The sequence below is a fragment of the Brachyhypopomus gauderio genome, chromosome 1 (genome assembly GCF_052324685.1).
Source record: "Brachyhypopomus gauderio isolate BG-103 chromosome 1, BGAUD_0.2, whole genome shotgun sequence".
Taxonomy (NCBI): domain Eukaryota; kingdom Metazoa; phylum Chordata; class Actinopteri; order Gymnotiformes; family Hypopomidae; genus Brachyhypopomus; species Brachyhypopomus gauderio.
In genome coordinates, this window is record NC_135211.1 from 24,186,817 (window position 1) to 24,208,386 (window position 21,570).

The window sequence follows — 21,570 nt, forward strand, 5'->3', positions numbered from 1 at the left end:
TTAAAATACACATGTCCAACTGTTCAATATTTCAGTTACTTTTGCACAACAAGCTGTTCTTCAACAAGGAGCAAAATTCACAACAGGTGTTTGATCCATGATTCAACCAATAAATTTCCTGCTGCAATTAGAATTGGTATTTGAACAGTTCTCCTCCCCACCATGCGGTTTACATTCTGACATCATGAGATCGCTTCAGAGACCAGAAGAGTCTCAGAAAGGCATAGAAGGGGATGTTCGTTAACCACATCCCACACTGATGACTGCTTCATTGTGAACAGTGCCCTGTGGAACCGGATGCCACACAACTCCAGGCAGCCAATTGTCATGTCAGACCATTCGAGACCATGTTTACGTCAGAGTAGTCTGTGTGCTAGACAATGTGCAAGGGTACCTGACCAGACCGCCAGTGTTGGGATTTTCTTCTCCGACCCAGACGGGCCCCAACACCGCCCCGATGAACCGGCTGGTTTTTGACTGAGTGGTCCAAGCAAAGTCTTGACACCAAAAGTTCTTTTAAATTGTTTTATATAGAATATAAATGAATACAATATAATAGAAGTATACGTGGTACAAACTCTTCAGTGCACTGGTGCTAGTTGCCTAGGAATCTACCTAACCCAAGTGGATCTCAGCAGTGTCCAAGCGAAAAGCCTCCCGTGCTGGGCGATGTCCTCTCTTTCATACTCTCTGTCCATAAGTTTTGATTCATTAAGTTTCGATAACTCTCCAATCCTGGCTGCTCTCCATGGAAATTCACCTGCTCCTCTTCTCCCAGCACTGAATAGGCCCGTTCTGTTCTCCTCAAGGCCACTGAGGCCTCCTTACTCCTGCTTTCCCACAGTCTCCCTGAAAAACATTAAATTGATACATTAAGTTATTAGCCTTTAAATTTATTTTTTCTTACACCAGGCACAGGCGTTATCATCTTTCATGGGCAAGGAGCATTTACGCTGGACAAGGGACCGGTGGGCCTCAGTGCTGTTCACTGATAAAAGTCTGTTCACGCTGAGCAGAAATTATGGTCGCCAACAATATTGGAGACGTCAAGGAGGGTGCTGTGCATCGGTTACTGTTGTCACTAGATGAGCCTGTGGTGGTGTTACAGTGTGGGCAGGTGTGTCTAGTCAATACAGAACTGCCCTACACTTTGTGAGAAGCCCATACTACTTGAATAACATCATTAATCCAGTCATTGTGCCTCTGCATGAACAACAGACATGCTCTGCAAGACATGATGAGTCTCCTAAGAGTGAAGGTAAGACTGCCTTACTGAATGTGTGTGTGAGCATATGTGGTGTATATATCTGTATGTGTGTATTCACGTGCGTGTCCTCACCAAGCTGAAGGAGTCATAGATGTTCATCAAGTCCTCTTCGCGGTATTGTTCTAGCACCACTACGTTAGAGAGGTTGGGGCTGCGCTCTCTAGCACAGTCCTCACAGTGCACCACGTACATCTTTTTGCTTCCGTTCTCACTCGTCACAAACAGCAGGTTGAAGACCTACACCTTCACAATGTGGAAACATGCACGCACAAGTTAAGACCATATGCCCGCAATATACATTTGCCAAGTCAAATGATGGACATTTTCACAGGACTGTTGTGAACTTGAAGGTTCTGCATGAGCTTGGATGAAGTGGCTTGGACAGACCAGGCCAGGCAGTGAGGGATGTAACGTGATGAGCAGGTTTCTCTGGAGCACTCACATCACACTCATTATAATAGTATGCTGGCTCATCGTTCACTCTGCTATGGTAGATCTTCTTCCCTTCTGCTACAAGCTGCTCACCTGCACAGCCTCCTCTTCCTCAGCTCTGCGTGAGGAGCGCATCGCCGTGGGAGGAGAACAAACACGCACAAACACAGGTCAGTCTGAGCTACCGGAGCAGGAGAAGCACCATGGACATGGGGGTCAATCTAATGGATTATGGTTCACCTGTGAATAATCTGTATGATGTATATAATTCCTAATTTCATGGTAATATGGTTTTCTTACAAATTTTCCAGCATTAGCGAGTTCCAGTGTGTGTTCTGCAAGTATTAATTTGAAATCCCACTTCAATTTACTTTTTTTTATAGATTTTCTCTGTCACATTATGTCCTACTGGAGCTGTTGTTACAGGGTAAACACTCACTCCCAGTCAACACTCACTCCCAGGGTAAACGTACAGCATGTCTTACTCTTCTGTTTACTGATATCAGGATCTAATCGATGTGCCTGTACATGGCTCAAGGTTACTACAGAAACTCTGTTCCACAGTAAGACAAGCACCAAGTCTCTTTGGGATCTCTGATCATTTAAGCTCCTCCTTTTGAAGAATAAAATGGTATAGTATGCTCTGATGTCTAAGTCTGGGTTTATTGGTGAATCCCACTTATTTACAGGATCCTGCAGGTCTGTCTCATGCAGATAAGGTGGTGTTGGAGGTGGATGGTTTCAGTCTCTGTGGTCGTCCTCGGGCAGGTCTCGGGGGGCGGCGTACTGTACCACGTTGGGCAGGCCCGGCACCACGCAACAGCTCAGCCCACTCCGGGAGACACCCATGTGGTGGACCTCCTTCCTGTGGGAGGCACAGGGGAGCACATGGGTTCATGGCACCGCTCACTCCACTATCAAATATGGCACATTTCATTTCATTTCATTACATTTCGTGTCAGACAGGTGGGAGCTCACCATTCTTACGTTTTCCCATTGTAGTGCTCCACGTTAAAGGTGGTGGTGACGCCGTTGAACCCGCCCACCACAAACAGGAGGTCATCGACCACCTGCGCAAAGTGGATTGATTTATAAAGGAAAATTTGCGGGAAAATGGAAAAATGTGGAACTTTAATATGTTTCTTCATGATCTGAATATCTTTTTAGCATGATGCCTGTATCTTAAATACCTATTAAAGGGCGACACCATTGAGAACTTGCAAAGTCGCAGGGTGTTCAAATACTTATTTTCCTCTCTGTATGTAACACTGTTCCAGTCATCAGCCACTATGAGTGTGTGTGTATGAGTGTGTGGATGTGTGTGTGTTGCTGCGTGGGTTGAACATTGTGGGCATGACTCTCCAGGGGGGTGTTCCAAGAAGCGGGTTAAGCGAGAAAACCCGGGTAAGTTAACTCAGAGTTCACGGAAACTCGAGGTTTTCCGTTCCAGAAACCGAGCTTAGAGAGAACCTGAGTCAGTTACTATAGCAACTTATGCTCTGAAGCTAACCTGCTCGCTGGCAGGTTAACTTGGACCTGAACCAGAGTTACAAACACGTCATCATGACGTTTCCTTTCCTTGAGGATCATGTGGATATTGAAGCTCAGTTTATTCGCCGAGCTCTTTGTTGGGAACGCCTTATGAAATCCCGAATAGACGCCTACTGTCATTTTCGGATTATTTTTTAATGAACGTTATCGTTTTTCAGCACAATCCATTACTTACATCCATAACATTATTAAGCGGACAATAAAGAAATTAAGCAAAGGAGAAGCAATATATAACGAACTTCATTCCATTTACATTTTAAGGATTTCCTAGAGTGATTGATGGAACCCACATATGCTACCTATTCCAGCACCATTAGAACATGAAGGTGATTACATAAACAGAAAATCCATCCATAGTATTAATGTACAGGTACTAACCTTTATAACCCTTAATGAATAATGTACTTATTTTTAATGGTAACAAAAATAACGTAGCTATTGTAACAGACCGTTCTCCCCATTAAGATCATATGTAATGCTTCCCACCTCATCACAAATGTTGAAGCCAGATGGCCAGGATCTGTGCATGATTACACACTGTACAACAAATTTAAACAGGGTAGGCTTGTGGTAGTTTTGCTATTTGGTTGCATGCAGTGTAATAGTTACATAATTGAAAACCGTAGTGTGATTATAGGACACTATGACAGCCTCCTTCATGGAGACAGAGGGTGTCCCTGCCTGTCCTATACCTCATGACTCCCTATTCAGATCCTGCACCTGGACCACAGTCCCAAAACAATCAGGCCCACAGCAAAACCAGGGCAAGAATTTAAATGACCCTAGGAATCATCGAGGCCAGGTTCCAGTGCCTGAAGGGGCTCAGAGTTACCCCTGATAGGGCGTGCCACATATTAATGGCATCCAGTAATCTCTCCAACTCTTCTGCTGTGACCACCTGCTCTGCTTCATCCAGCAGCTGTACCACCTCCACTGATGTGACCTCCTGCTTTTCTACACCAGGCAGTGACTTTCCCAGATTTACTGCTGTGACTCCACATGGCTTCTCTGTGGATGAGGTCCGGGCTGAGCTACGTAGGCTGCGACCAGGGAAAGCTACTGGTCCTGATGGTGTATCGCCTCGGCTACTCAGGGAATGTGCATCAGGACTGTCTAGGCCTCTACAATCAATCTTTAACCTGAGTCTTCACACTGGACAAGTGCCTGTCAAATGGAAAACATCATGCCTCATGCCGGTCTCTAAAGTAGGGAGGCCGGTAGGAGTGAAGGACTACAGACCAGTGGTCCTGACCTCAGTGATTATGAAGACATTGGAGAGGCTTTTGCTCCGGATACTCAGGCCTCAGGTGCAGCAGGCTGGGGACCCGCTACAGTTTGCTTATCAGGAGAACATGGGCGTGGATGATGCATTAGTCTACATGGTACACAAGACCCTCTCGTTCCTGGAGGTGTCAGGGGGATATGTGAGACTCATGTTTTTTTAATTTTACCAGTGCCTTTAACATAATCAGTCCTCATATTTTGAAGGAACAGTTGGAGAAGATAGGTGTGGATTCTACGATGGTAACATGGATTTACAACTACCTCACGGAATGCATCCACAGTATGTCAAGATGGGTGATCACTGATCTGAGATAGTGGTGACCAACATTGGGGCTCCTCAGGGTACAGTATTGTCACCCTTCCTCTTTACCCTATATACTGCTGATTTTAAACATGTGTCTGAACTCTGTCACATCCAGAAATATTCAGATGACACAGCAGTAGTAGCATGTATTAGAGGTGGAGATGAAGGAGAGTATAGAGATCTGGTGGCTGCCTTCACAGCATGGAGTAGGAGAAAAGACCTTCTCCTTAATGCACTGAAGACCAAGGAGATGATCGTGGACTTCCGGAAACTGAAACAGTCCCATCAGCCTGTTATCATTGATGGACAGAAGATTGAGAATGTTCAGTCTTATAAGTATCTCGGAGTCCGATAAGTATCTCGGAGTATCATCTGGACAAACTGGACTGGTCAGTGCATATGAGGGCAGCATACAAAAGGGACAGAGCAGGCTTTACTTCCTCAGGAAGCTTAGATCATTTAATGTCTGTGATGAGTTTCTACACACATTTTATCATTCTGTGGTATCCAGTGCTGTCTTCTTTGGTGTGGTCTGATGGGGAAGCAGCATGTCGGTAAAAGACTGGAACAGGCTGGATAAGCTTATAAGGAAGTGTGTGTCAGTGATGGGGGGGGAAAGTGGACTCTGTGGGTAAGTTAGTGGAGAAGAGGATGAGGTGTTTAATGCATGGCATCCTCAATAACAGCAGTCACCCTCTGCATGGGACTCTGGTAGCTCAGAAGAGCTGTTGCAGTGATAGACTCCTCTCTCTATGCTGCAACACTGAGAGGTTCCGGCGATCATTCATTCCTGCAGGAGTTAGGCTGCTAAACAACAACATACGATAGGTGTACTTATTAATCAAGCACTCACTAAGCACTTTAATTGGGTATGGTATGTTCTGTATATTTTGTGTGTTCGTATTGTATTTATGTGTGCTGTTGGACAATTGAATTTCACCATTTGGGATTAATAAAGTATCTATCATCATCATCATCATATGTGGTATTACACAACATTGTAACCATCCAGGGAGAGCGACAGCCTACCAACTCAGACATGCCCACAGACGAGAAACCTTATGCATGTGGGTGACAACAGAGATGGTAGAGTTGTCAGAGATTCCATCTGCAATCACTGCTTTTCACATTAAATCATGCACCAATTATGTACAGTCATACCATTTTGTACTACATTCTTAAACTACATTCTTAAACTTCCATTTTTATCTGATGCCATATGCTTTTTACACCACTCGGATTAGACCTGGAATTAGTAAGTGTTCAATAAAAAATATTTAAAAACTCAATACAGTATTATAAATGTGGAGAATATAATAAAATAATCGCGCCCTTCTGCTAAATATAAAAATATAATTTTCACTCACGCATTAACTCTGTTGGCAATTTTTTGACATGCTGACTGCCTTTCTCTAGCAGCTACCATAGTATTACATTTACGTTTAATAATATCTAAATATTCTGCATACGCAGTCATTAATACTTCAAGCTACAGTGGTGTTAAATACTATGCTCGGCTGATTTTCGCATTTAAATCCATGATAAATCTTATTTTCTGCGTTCCATTAAGAATGCCTTTTATAGTTACGCGTGAACGCGCTTCTGTCTGAGTCAACCTACTCAGAGTTGAGCGACCCCGGGGATCACTGGACCTCTGTTAGCAACAAGAATTATCTTGGTGTGACAGCTCATATAGATGATGAATGGAAGATCCAGTCATTTGCTTTGAGCATGCAGAAGACCACTTCTAGGCACTATGGAGATGCCTGTGGCAGAGGCCTGGGAAATTAAAGAAAATCTACCATCTAAAATGGTATTAAAAACATCTTATGATTTACTTCAGTTCTTCTTATTCTTCCAGTATCCTGAGCAAAGCTCCCAAAATGAAAGATTTTGGTCAGAATTTCCAGTGTTCTGAAAACTGTTTGCTCTGTTTTCTGCACTCTATTGGTCTGTGTAGTAGACTGGTGGAAAAAATAAGCAAGATGTTGAAGTTTATGCTTATGTTCATTGATTCATTCATCATTCAAAATTAATTTAATAATTCTCATGTTAAATATTAAAATGCGATTAATTTCGATTAATTAATTACAAAGCTTGTAATTAATTCGATTAATTTTTTTTATCGCGTCCCACCCCATATATATATATATATATATATATATATATATATATATATATATATATATATATTAGTGGTGGGACTTTAACGCATTAATTTCGATTAATTAATTACAGGAAAATTAACGCACTAAAAAAATTAACGCATTTAACGCATGAGACACTTTTGCACCGTGAATGTTTCTCAGTGCACGAGTTCCAGACATACAGATTATATGGACGCACAATAAGATGAGCATGATGGAGATGAGTGAAGACGCTATGCTGGTGGATGGGAAATATAAATATAAGAAACGTCCAGATGGAAGTAAAAATAAATATAGTGTTATTTGCATTTGATGTAGGAAGGAGTTCGCTTATCACACGAGCACTTCCACCCTTCGTTACCGCCTCAACGCAAAACATGTTGGTACTAATGCGCAGGTCAGTAATGATCACTTAGCTGATAAATGTATTCCTAGTACGATAGGGTGAACAAACGTCCGTATTTCACATCCTGTCCCGGGGTTTTTTTAAGTGAGGAAATGTCCTGGTTTTTAAATTACCTTCATTGGACCATTAAAACTGATTAAACCCAATCAAGACTGGATTAAACTTTCGCTAGTGACGCGCGCGACTCCGCACACCTCGCACGAGCGGCGGAGGCGTTTATACTGTAACGTTGGTTAAATACCAGGACAGTTTACTGTTGACAACTCGTCTCTTTTATTTAAACATTAATACAAGCGAACTCACTCAAGAAAAATAACCGAATACTCTCTCTCTCTCACTCTCGCTCCTCGCGCACTTTTCCACTCGCACACACAACTTAACTTAAAGAAACAGTAACCCAGTAATCCCTTAAGGATCATTACAATACTTTACGCATCACATTATTTGGTTATTGTGAAGAGTGCCCTAAATGTGGCTCTGACTGGGGATCACTGGACCTCTGTTAGCAACAAGAATTATCTTGGTGTGACAGCTCATATTATAGATGATGAATGAAAGATCCAGTCATTTGCTTTGAGCATGCAGAAGATCACTAGGCACTATGGAGATGCCTGTGTAAGAGGCCTGGGAAATTAAAGAAAAAGTCTACCATCTAAAATGGTATTAAAAAACATCTGATTTACTTCACTTCTTCTTATTCTTCCAATATCATGAGCAAAGCTCCCAAAATTAAATATTTTTGGTCAGAATTTCCAGTGTTCTGAAAACTGTTTGCTCTGTTTTCTGCACTCATCTATTGGTCTGTGTAGTAGACTGGTGGAAAAATAAACAAGATGTTGAAGTTTATGCTTATGTTCATTGATTCATTCATCATTCAAACTTAAATTAATATTTCTCACGTTAAATATTGAAATGCGATTAAAATGCGATTAATTTCGATTAATTAATTACAACGCTTGTAATTAATTCGATTAATTTTTTTGATCGCGTCCCACCCCTAATATATATATATATATATATATATATATATATATATATATATATATATATATATATATATATATATATATACTTGCATGTACACTACCGTTCAAAAGTTTGGGGTCACTTAGAAATGTTCTTATTTTTGAAAGAAAAGCAGTTTTTTTTTTCAATTTAGCTAACATTAAATGCATCAAAAATACACTCTATACATTATTAATGTGGTAAATGACTATTCTAGCTGTAAATGTCTGGTTTTTAATGCAATATCTACATAGATGTATGGAGACCCATTTCCAACAACCATCACTCCAGTGTTCTAATGATACATTGTGTTTGCTAACTGTGTAAGGAGGCTATTGGATATTTAGAAAACCCTTGAAAACCCTTGTGCAAGTAGGTTAGCACAGCTGAAAACAGTTTTGCTGATTAGAGAAGCTATAAAACTGACCTTCCTTTAAGCTAGTTGAGAATCTGGAGCATTACAATTGTTGGTTCGATTAAACTCACAAAATGGCCAGAAAAAAAACAACTTTCAATTGAAACTCGACAGTCTATTCTTGTTCTGAGAAATGAAGGCTATTCCATGCGAGACATTGCCAAGAAACTGAAGATTTCCTACAATGGTGTGTACTACTCCCTTCAGAGGAGAGCACAGACAGGCTCTAACCAGAGTAGAAGGAGAAGTGGAAGGCCCCGCTGCACAACTGAGCAAGAAGACAAGTACATTAGAGTCTCAGGTTTGAGAAATCTGAGAAAAACTGGCAGCTTCATTTAACAGTACCCGCAAAACGCTAGTGTCAACATCTACAGTGAAGAGGCGATTCCAGGATGCTGGCCTTCAGGGCAGAGTGGCAAAGAAAAAGCCATATCTGAGACTGGCTAATAAAAGAAAAAGATTAATATGGGCAAAAGAACACAGACTTTGGACAGAGGAAGATTGGAAAAAAGTGTTATGGACAGACGAATCAACGTTTGAGGTGTTTGGATCACACAGATGAACATTTGTGAGACGCAGAACAACTGAAAAGATGCTGGATGAGTGCCTGACACCATCTGTCAAACATGGTGGAGGTAATGTGATGGTCTGGGCTTGCTTTGGTGCTGGTAAAGTGGGAGATTTGTACAAGGTAAAAGGGATTTTGAATAAGGAAGGCTATCACTCCATTTTGCAACACCATGCCATACCCTGTGGACAGCTCTTGATTGGAGCCAATTTCATCCTGCAACAGGACAATGACCCAAAGCACACCTCCAAATTATGCACAAACTATTTAGAGAAGAAGCAGACAGCTGGTGTTTTATCAGTAATGGAGTGGACAGCGCAGTCACCAGATCTCAACCCCATTGAGCTGTTGTGGGAGCATCTTGACCGTATGGTACGAAAAAAGTGCCCATCAACCCAATCAAACTTGTGGGAGCGGCTTCTGGAAGCATGGGTTGAAATTTCTCCAGATTACCTCAGCAAATTAACAGCTAGAATGCCAAAGGTCTGCAATGCTGTAATTGCTGCTAAGGGAGCATTGTTTGACGAAAGCAAAGTTTAAAGTAGAAAATTATTTCAAATAAAAAAAAAAAACATTATTTCTACCTTGCCAATGTCTGGACTATATTTCTATTCATTTTGCAACTCATTGATGAATAAAAGTATGAGATTTCAGGGCAAAACACAAAATTGTCTAGGTGACCCCAAACTTTTGAACGGTAGTGTACCTGTACATTGATGCTGTGAAATTTTCAATTCACATAGTCTGCCTCTATGGGTCCAGATGGAGCCTTTATCCGAATGTAAGTGCCGTCTATAGCACCAATGACATTTGGAAATCCTGGAGAATTGAATGCATTTTTTAATTGAATGAATTTTAGCATGAAATAGTTGATCAAGATTAATACAAAGCACTTCGGTAAGTGCTCTGGATAAGAGCGTCTGTTAAATCATATACATTTAACTCCAAGTTACTGATCAAACCAACACTACTTCTCATGAATACATACCAGCTGTTCTGAAAAGAGCTTCTTTTATGGGAAAGATGCCTCTGTGACCAGGGAATTTGATTATTATATTAAGGAAGTGCAAGGCAAACCTTTCGAATTTCACGGCAGACCATTGCCTTACTAAGATGTTCTGCATCCCCAACGCTGTACAGAAATGCGCCACTGGCAAAGAAGCACAAAGCGATACAGACCGTTTGGGGTTTGGTAAAAGCTTTACTATGTCTAGTGGTCTTCTCAATATATGGCCCCAATATAGCCTGTTTCCATTGTTTTCATATGGCCCCAATAATTTACAGAGATATATAATACTGTGTCTTCTGAACCTGTAGCGCTCAAAGTCATCCGGAAAACCCAGTGGATCTGTCCTGTCCTAGAATGACCTTGGAGCTGGTAGCATGAATGCTCTGCGCACTACACACGCTCCCTCATCTACTGGGTTTTCTACAAATGGGCATGCCATGGTCAATCAGCCTTCAGCCTTCACTGTTAGCTGCTCTTTTTATAGCCTACATTTTGGATTATTTGTATCACCTGTATGCAAATCTTGGTAAGGTAGTTGTCTGTATCCATTTCCTTTTTGCACCATTAAGTTAACCACACATTTACATCATTTATACTGAAAATATGTGAATTGCGGAGTGATATGATTTGCTTGTAATTTTTACACAAAAGAGTAAGTATGGGGATAAATATATACCTAAAAGTATCTTCACTGAAATTACTTAATTATTAATACTCAGGTACAAAGAATTGTATTTTTTATGATATAGAGTTTATGCTAATGTATGTTTGTGGACCATAACTGCGATTAGACACTGCATTCCATTTTACACTGACCTGAATTTGTTAAGATTAAACCAATACATTGAAATGTGCAGAAACCTCACTGATTAACAATGAATATGTACTCTGAAGATCGAAATATAAATTGCATTTGGAATAAATTTTAATAACAGGGGCGGACTGGGGAGAAAAAGTGGCCCGGGAGTTCCTGACAGACTTGCCCACTATATATATATATATATATATATATATATATATATATATATATATATATATATATATATATATATATATAGTGGGCAAGTCTGTATATATATATATATATATATATATATATATATATATATATATATATATATATATATATATATCTGTGTGTGTGTGTGTGTGTGTGTATATACTGTATATGAATCTATGCATGACCCGTATGGAAGTTATTCTGTGTCAATATTCAAATGAAAATGTAATACATATTTGCATTTACATGTTCCACTCATACAAGCAACTTTGAGCTCAAAATTCAAATTCAAATGCAATAATTCTATTTACATTTGCAATGTGATAGACGTCTATTCATATTTCATTTACACATACACTTTGATGCTTTATTTGTGTCTTTATTGAAATGAAAAAAATTTTCCCGATTTGAATTATCAAGTTCATGTGATCATGCAAAGGTTGTATCAAAATTATAATTAAAATGCTATTCGCTTAATATGCTTTGCATTTCGTGATAACACGTTTGAAACGTAATTTTCAACCTCACCACCACGCTAAAAAGATGTCAATATTCAAACGTTAATGGAGAAATAGCGCCTCTCCTGTTTGCACTAACATTACGATACCAACAGTGCTAAAACTGTGTCAAAATGCATTTTGAAAGTGCAATCCGAGCAGATTGCATTTTCATTTCCATGGTCTTCCACTATAGTCAAATTATAGTCAAATTAGATTCCACGGTTTCACTTTATTCAGCCAATCAGGTTCCACAGCTTTCCACAGCGGGCAGCCAATCAGGACGGGACTACAGCGCAGCAGGCGAGTTTTTTTAGACATGGTCACAGAAGCGCTCATTAGATTAATTCAAAGGGTAGCAGACGAGTCCTTATGGTGAATTTACACTACATTAGTGTGAAATGTTAATCGATCAAGTGGCAGACATATCAGCCTTATCTGGCGTTGATGTGACTGTTATTGCCAAATTGAGCGCTGTGGCAGAGCAACTGTGTGCCTCAAACTACGGCGGTACAACGGCCGACCTCCGTGAAGGGTCTCGTGTGATCAGAAACAGAAAACCATTTCTGCTCGTTAATGCTGGTTTATTTAAATAAACATTTGTGCTGTCGTATTTTTAAAGTTATAAAGCGGTAATGCCTCGATGAGTGATGTTATCTAGAATCCCCCAGCGTCCCTGTTTAGTGTGGTTAATGCCACAGACGCGGCATAATTACCTGAGCCCGCAGGTAATCCTCTACCAAGCTTTGATCTTTAACGTACTTGTAATCATGACGCGAGCAGAAATTTTAGAAGCGAGCAAAAAACTGAAACGCGCACTGAAAACAGGGAAGTGAGCGCACTTAACAGCGCTCGGTTTTCTTGATTTTGCGTGCTCAGTGTGTCTGACTTGCTTGATTGAATCTTATCTTTGCGCTCTCATATTAAAGACCGCAATCTCACTCCATACTACACATTGTGGGTTCATAGATTGTCCTTGTTTGAGTCGAGTGGTCCTTATGTTTTCATGCCTTGGTAAGTCCTTAGTATAAGCTTCCATTGTCTACGTTTCATGCCTTTCCCTAGTCTCAGACTATACCTTTGGGGTTCATAGATTGTGTTTGTTTAATCGAGTGTTCAGTGTACGTTTTTATTCTTTGGTCTGTCTTTCGTACGAGTTCTTTTCCTCTACGTTATAGTTTGCCTAGGTCTCAAACTACACCTTATGCCCGGTTCACACTACACGATTTTAGGCTGGTTTTTCAGTCGCCGACTGTTTTTTGTAGATCGACAGAAACTGTGGTCGGAGGCAAATCGGCGATCAGTCGTCGCTCGCTCAGTGTGAACTGCTGAAAGACGCTCGCCAAGTGGTCGCCGACTCATCGCAGACGACCGGCAGATATCTAGCATGTTTAATATCTAGCGTGTTTAATATCTAGCATGTTTAATATCTAGCCCAGTCGGCGACTGAGAGTCGGCAGCAGCGTCTAACTACAGCCAATGTGAGTTACTCTTTTAAATAGTCCACCATAAGACCACCAAACAAGTTGTTTTACGCAAAGTGCATCCTAAAGAACAACCTACAACTCTAACGTGGGTATTTCTTCCTGTTACCTATTTGTGGTGGTTAGTTTTAATCTAAGAATTTCAATAGCTTAAAAAAACAGTGCGCAGTGCTCTGGAACCTTTAAGACCGCCACTTGCATCCGTGTTAACCGTGTTAAGGTAATTTGTACATGGTGCTTTAAACGTTGCAGAGGCGACAGCAGTACATTTAAAATACTATGTTATCTACTATTTAAACTGCTGTATGTTTTCGTAGTCCGGCCCGGATTTTCTGGGACAAGTTGTTTTTTTTTCTGATCTCCGCTGCATACCGTCAACCCGCCCAGTCCGCGGCCCGGTCTAACTCGTTCATGTGTTTACAGGCTCAGTCCGCAGCCCGGTCCAACTCGTTCATGTGTTTACAGGTTCAGTCCGCGGCCACGCTGAGCAGGTTAGTCTGACTGGAGCGGGGGAGGTAATAACACCGTTAAACAGCAGCGTGACTACGGGCCGGGGCCGCAGTGCGGGGCAGTGGCTCCTCCACGGGCTGAGTTAAACCACCGGCGGCCCACCGGCCCACTAACCCATCGGCCCACCGGGGAAATCCCCGGTAGCAATGTATGCCAGTCCACCCCTGTTTAATAATAATAACCTGCAATCATTCCAAACTAATAATTACAGTACTCAATTACATGTATAAAGATATGATATGATCTGATCAGGGGTGGAAAGTAACTAATTACATTTACTCACATTACTGTAATTGAGTACTTTTTATGAGTAATTTGTAATTTTCGGAGTAGTTTTTGAAATATGTAATTCTTACTTTTACTTGAGTACATTTTGACCCAAGTAGTTTTACTTCACTACATTTGAACGCCCTCACATTACTGAGTAAAAAAATATTGATGGTGAAAAATTAAATGCGGGCAGAAATGTAAACTTCTGAGTTCCAGAACTGAAGGCCAATTGCATGGCCTTGCCTTGCGCGTGCCCTTTCCATTGTCTCATAATCAGGTCATAATCTGGTGCACTTTTTTTCCAAAAGGATGAGATTGTTCTATCTTTAAATCTTCTATCAGGTTCTGTTGGATCCTGTGGACATTTTATTGTGAAAAGTGGAATCCTGTGGGCACTGTATTTTGAATAGTTGGATCCTGTGAGCATTTTAAATAGTGGAATCCTGTGCCCATTTTGTTTTATTTTGAGATGTGGGATCCTGTGGTCAATTTATATTTTATTTTGAGTTGTGGCAACCTGTGAGCATTTTATTGTGAATAGTGGGATCCGGTGGGCACTCTATTTTGAATAGTTGGATCCTGTGAGCACTTACTTTTAAATTGTGGGACCCTATGAGCATTTTTTAATTTTTGATGTGGGATCCTGTGGGCATTTTATTGTGAGTAGTGGAATCCTGTTGCATTTTAGTTTGATTTGTGGCATCTTGTGGGCACTTAATTTTGTGTGCATTTTGTTTTTTGAATAATTTGTCATTTAAATTTCTTTATTCTTATCATAGTGTTGTCCGTTGGACAATAGGACTGAAAATTGTTTGCACTTTATGGTACAGGTTGTGACTGTCCTTGTGCTGTGAGGAAGTATGTTCCTGAGCCCAGCTGATCTTTTTGCAAGTGTGGATGTGCACTTAAATACACTTTGAAATCGATTAAAACAACTTCATTGTTCATGATTCATCCATGCATTAAATAACTGAAAGTAACTAAGTAACTTTTACTCAAATTACATTTTAAATGAAGTAATTTTGTACTTTTACTCGAGTAAATGTTGAGATGGGTAATTTTACTTTTACTCTTAGTAGATTTTAGGCAAAGTAATGATACTTTTACTCAATTACAATTTTTCAGTACTCTTTCCACCTCTGGATATAATATGATATGATATGATACATACACAGCAATTTAATGGATAGAACTGCAGCGGAACCTTGTTCCTCAATTTTGTTTCCCGGATGGCGAGACTGACGTCTATGGAGATGATTCCGTGCCTATTCGAACTTTCTTCTTTGACTTACAACTTTGTCCTACCACCTGATTAACTTTCTGTTCCACCCCTGACGGGTAAAGGAACATCTGCAGAAAAGCCACTCCTCATTATAAGTCGCATGGTTCAAAGCGTGAGGGAATAAGTAGCGGTTTATAATCTGGAAAATACGGGTAGCAATCGCGGGGGCTCCGCTGTGGCGGGTCGAGGTCGCGTTCAGCTCTTCAGCGCTGTTTGCAGGGTTCATCCACCTTTACAAGGTGGAATTCAAGCACATGTACGACACTTTCAAGGTCTGTTTTCAATATTGTCCAGCACCTTCAGCTTAATTAAGTTAAGCACGTAGTCATCTGTAACTGCACCAGCCTCAATTTGTCCAATTAGACTGTTTATTTCCTCTTTTATTCTGTCGTGAAAAGACATTTCTGCTGCTTTCAAGTCCAACTATGAGCGATTGCTTCTGACTGGAGTCTAAGCCCCGCCCCAAATTCAGGCGAGTGTTCCTATTGGACAGTGATTAGATTTCATTCTGGCACGAACACAGCTTCGCAGAGACACACAGTGGAATACAATGACATTCAGTTGATTGCATTTCAAGGTGGCTTCTGGCACGAATTCAATGTTTCTTTCTTTAAATACAAATCCACACACACTGGAGCTTTTACTTTTCATTGTGGCACGTTTTCATCACATCAGTGTTTAAATCAATCTCGTGATAATTACATTTAAAGGAGACATTTATGTCAGAAATACCGTACGGTGATAAGCAATACCTCGGTGCCGTGATTACATTTCGAGCTGTATTATATTCAATTCTGGCACAAATTCAGCGTTTTGGTTTTGAATGGTAATTCTTGTGTATTGTTTTTCAATAAAGAGATAAAGTGCATTGAAATGTAATGTAATAGTGCTTTTGCATTTCATTGTGGCACGTATTCTGCATGTTTGTATGGAAAAGCAATGCATTTTGTGGATTGCATTTCCATTTTTGCCTAGTAGCGATTACATTTCAAATAGGCACGGAATCATCTCCATACCCAAAAGCCCCAATTTTGCCTTCACTATATGCCTCAGCAGACAATAAGTCGACTTTTGAACAGCCTGAAACGCCGAGCTGTAATGTCATACTCGAGGGCATGTGAATAGTCATTGAAAGATCGACATCTTTATACCCACCACTGTTGACTTTTGTTTCAGTAAATTGAGATGAGGAAATCACCATTGCATGCTCCTACTTAAATGCCTTGCTTTCATGATGCATCACTGAACTTTATGTTTTCCAGAAATTTCACCCGAAAGCTAAATATCCGTAACTTTTTGTGAGCGAGCGTGTATAAACGCTAAGATAATGTGTGCGCCGGGGGGGGGGGGGGGGGGGGGGGGGGGGACTTTTATTTTGAAATGTCCGCTAGCTTCCGTAAGCACATGGTGTGTTCCTAAAAAAACAATAGCCTTGTGAGGATAAAAATAATGGAAAATTTTAGCGGACAGTGCGCACACTGAATGCCGCTGTTTGACTACAAAACTCTTCCAAACTGCCATTCTACACCACCACCATTCCAAAGATCCTTTAGCAGTTATCATGTACGCCTGATAAAAACAGTCATTTATATGATCAATTTAAATAAATGTGGATCTTTTTAATGACATTTAAATAGACATGCCTAGTAAGATAAAACCATGTTCATAATTTAATTCGTGTGGACGTGACTGATGCGAGTGACATGTACTTTGGCTAGAGGTGGCTGACTCGGGAGCTATTTTTGGTGTCTAGTCCCGTTGCCTGGAAATTTTAACTTGCATTAATGCATGGTAAATCAAGGGGCTCAAATAAGGCCTAGTCTTCGTCCAGCAACTTTATCAAGTGGTATAATAATATGAATATGTTTCGGGCAGAATAAGGCTTATGGAGATCTACAATAAAACTTTATCGTTCTGTCCAACGTTTGCTGACGGACGGTTCTGGTTCCTCTGATCCGTCCAATGAGGTTGAGACGCAGGACGAACCCGTGGGAGGACGGAGCTGTGTGTGGAGGCGCTCCTTATGCCAATAGGTGTGTCTCGTTTTCAGCTGCAGCTTGAGGAGTCGCCACACTCGCATTTTGTTGGGCTTTGCACGGTTGTTTGCCGGTGATCCAGATCCAGTTATTATGTCGTTCCCATTGGTAAGTACATAGATAAAGAACATTGAAAAGGTAAAAGCATATAAAGTTTCCAGAAGTAAAGACAAGCTAACGTAAGCTTATACCGCTATTACAGTGATGCAAAGTGGCATCCCTACTGAATAGTATTAAATGTGTTCAAATAAAGCTGCTTGACGGGAATTAGAAAGGGTCGGTTGAGCTAGCTAGTATATTCTAACTGGCCTCGCGTATGATTGACATTTGGCCTATTGTATGATCGATGTTACGTTACTGGCAATAAAAAAATTCAACCGCTGTAGCAAAATCTGTGCGTGCGACACAGGAAACCTTTCCCCTCGATTGTAATTTACAGCATTCATTACGATAGGGGAAAGCCCGGATACACGGGTCTGCTACTGTGTCCTAAGGGTTCTGGCTTCAGTTTAAGTATCCGCCCTTGCTTGGTCATGCCCAGACAGCGTGCACTGCGTATAGATGTTCGCTTGGTCATGCTCATGCGTCATGCAAGCCACTCGAATTTGCCAGTAACGAGATGGATGTTTTTCAGACCACTCCTGTGACAGTGACAGTGACGGTCGCTGTGATCGTAGTTTCTACTGTGGTTCTCCTGGGCTACGTTTACCTTGGCAAGAAGAAGAAGCCATTGGTTACTTTGGTTGACCCGTCTGAAAAATACAAATTAAGACTCATTGACAAAGAGGTATTTGTACATTTGTCACTCTCAATTCCTCCTAATCACTTCTTATCCAGTTATGGCACTATGTGCCTAACCTCATTTTCAAGACCACTACCACATCCTCTAGACAATCATTTTATTTGGGTTGAGTAATACTTAATTAGTATATTTGTATGTCATTCAATTTTGGTGTATTTTTCTGTCACAGGTTATTAGCCATGATACTCGCAAGTTTCGCTTTGCTCTGCCGAGCATGGAGCATGTTCTGGGTTTACCTGTAGGTAAGAGAAATCTTTGATACTCAAACCTGTATGACCATGATGTTTGCTTTAGCTTGCTTTAAATATGTCTTGCATTATTGTAGTTTTATGATAAAGTGCACTTCTTGTATCAACAAGGGAAACACGTCTACCTCTCTGCCCGGATTGATGGCAGTCTAATTGTGCGTCCCTACACACCAGTCTCCAGTGATGATGACAAGGGTTTTGTTGATCTGGTTGTGAAGGTGATTTTTCGCACTTTCTTATAGCAAACTAGTTATTGGATACTGTTTAAACAGGAGTCAGTTCAACAGAGACATGATGTTTGTTCAGTTGGTGGTAAACATTGGTATGCATTACTTTGCAGATCTACTTCAGAAATGTTAACCCTAAATTCCCTGAAGGTGGAAAGATGTCTCAGTACCTGGAGAGCCTGAAACTGGGAGAGGTCATTGACTTCAGAGGGCCAGGAGGTTTGCTTGAATACAAGGAGGATGGTATGGCTAATTCTAATCTATCACTACACCTAAAATATGTCTACTGTGAAAAAATGTAGTCTAATCTTGGATGCATTTTCATCTGATAGGGCAGTTTGCCATACAGGCCGATAAGAAGTCTCCTCCTGAGATCAAGAAGGCCAGCTCCCTCGGTCTGATTGCTGGTGGAACAGGTAATAGCTCAGATGGAACGCTGTGTTCCATAGTTGTTTCTAGTTCTGTTCTTTGTGAGTCTTCATTCTCTGTTCATGCAGGTATAACACCCATGCTGCAGCTGATCCGTGCCATTATGAAGAACCCTAACGATGAAACGAAATGCTGCCTGCTGTTTGCCAATCAGGTGTGTGACGTGCTGTTGTCTCAGCTTATGTTAGTGACTGAATAAGATTAGCTTTTCTCAGTCCTGAGCTGCCTTATTCAAAAGGTGTGTGTGTGTGTGTGTTTGGTGCATGTGGGTTTCTTCATCTATAATTACAGACTGAAAAGGACATTCTCCTGAGGGATGAACTTGAGGAGATCCAAGCCAGACACCCAGACAAGTTTAAGCTGTGGTTCACTGTGGACCAAGCCCCTGCAGGTACCTGACCTTCATAATGCTGTCCTACCTCTACTAAATCACCATTTTTAAAGAACATGCACTATAAAAGTATTGCAAAAGATGCAATGAATAAGAAAAAAATAAATATTCATGTGCATGACACATGTAAGATTTTTCTTGTGACACATCAGGTGAAACATTCATACCATTTGGCCAATCATATTAAGCCCGACTAGCCATTCACTTCCCCTCAGACTGCCACCGTGGGTTATGTTCTGCTCTTTATATGCCTCTGTTGAATGTTATGTTTGCTTCCTTTTGTTCCCGTTGGTGCACTTTTGTGATTTTATTTTCATTAATCTCTTGTAGCTATAGAAGAGATTGCTTTTGCCTTTTTCCTTGCATGTTCTATAGCCATGACACCAAATGAGGAAAATAAATTAAGCTATAGTTAAATTGTCTTACTTACTTTTAATTATAAACTAAATGTAAATTATCTCTTAATTTGTTGGTTTTTCATGGGCAATTTGTTCAATAAAAGGTTTTTCAGTGAGCATGTTGGCAGTATAATCCTAATGCAGAAAAAAATGGGAACTGTATAGCTAATATGCACACTTACATATTTGTACATGTATCACGTCATATAATGGCGAATAATATTGTAAATATTTGTACAGATATCAAGTCATCATCACAGTGCTAAACGCGCTGTTGCACATCACAGCATTTTCTTCATATCATAAAGGCCTAGTTTAATGTGTGTGTCTGTGTGTGTTTGTTCATTCTGTCCACAGACTGGGAATACAGCCAGGGCTTTATCAATACAGATATGATCCAGGCGCACCTGCCTCCTCCCAGTGATGAGTGCATGATCCTTATGTGTGGTCCACCTCCAATGATCCAGTTCGCCTGCAATCCAAATCTGGACAAGCTGAGCTACAGGCAGAGCCAGCGCTTCATCTACTAGCCTCTGTCCGTTCTCCTCTGCCCAGAGATACTCCAAAGATGGCGATGCTTAGTCACAGCAGCCAAGAGCTCTGCAAACACACAGCTATTTTTTTGCTTTGGTTTTCAGATCAAACATATATGGGCTGGAAAGCACAGAGCATCCAAATTACAAATCTCTCTGATGCTTTATGAGTGACAGCCTTGGTATTACAAATGAACTGTCAAATGCTGATATACAAACTTCATATTGAACGCTTCCAGCTACTGCACTGTTGAGAGATAAGAAATATATATTGTGTAGAGATTTGTTTTGCTTTATGCACAGACATATTTTCCTAAGTATATAATCTAAATATAAAACTTCTATCAATATTGACATGCCTTAAATTGTTGATACGCACTTATCTGTTTCCTGCTGGGTTTTTGCTTGATCTTTGTGTGTGACACACTGACTTTGTTATTGCACAGTAATGTAATATTGTAAAATATATTTTGTCAGTTTGTAAGGTTTTTTTGCATGTGGTATTTCACATATTCAAAGGTTTTGAAAGCATTTCACTTTTTGCATAAAATACACTGCTGTTTGAATTTGGGAAGAAGTTCATTAAAATGCAATAATGCTGTTTCCTGTTTATTTGAACATGGTGTAAGGTAAAAGGAGTGACAGATGGGCTATTAAGGAATACTGTTTCAGTGTTTACAATGCTCCCTTCTTGAAGATTATTAGAGATTGCATATTTGTAGCATTTAATTTGGAGACAGTGCTTCATGTTGGGAAAACAAATTAGTTTACTGCTATCACTGATTAAATTTACTTTAAACATCTCTGTGGACATCCTGAACAGTCTTGGACACTGCAAAAAGGAATTTGCTGGGTATTAGTGATTGTAATGATTGAGCATATATTAATGTCAGCACATATATTTTAATAGTAAATACACACATTTTAATCCCCATAGTATCATTTTAAATCATTTAATTATTGTTGATAATATTCTTGGCGTTGTAATATGAAAACGTATCGGGGTAATAATACATCTAGAAGTCTTCCTGGTTTCAGTCAGTGTTCGTACGTTAGGTAGACACATTTGTAGGTG

At 40.4% G+C, this 21,570-nt stretch overlaps 1 protein-coding gene across 1 annotated transcript; it reads left to right on the forward strand.

Annotated features, from left to right (window-relative positions):
- The first annotated feature begins 17,220 nt into the window (after positions 1-17,220).
- On the forward strand, positions 17,221-21,096 carry cyb5r1 (cytochrome b5 reductase 1). The gene is made up of 9 exons (XM_077004444.1): positions 17,221-17,575; positions 18,102-18,254; positions 18,439-18,511; positions 18,629-18,735; positions 18,858-18,987; positions 19,077-19,160; positions 19,242-19,327; positions 19,465-19,564; positions 20,320-21,096. The coding sequence occupies exons 1-9, from the start codon at positions 17,561-17,563 to the stop codon at positions 20,490-20,492; spliced, it is 921 nt and encodes a 306-aa protein (XP_076860559.1). The 5' UTR covers positions 17,221-17,560; the 3' UTR covers positions 20,493-21,096.
- The last annotated feature ends 474 nt before the right edge of the window (positions 21,097-21,570 follow it).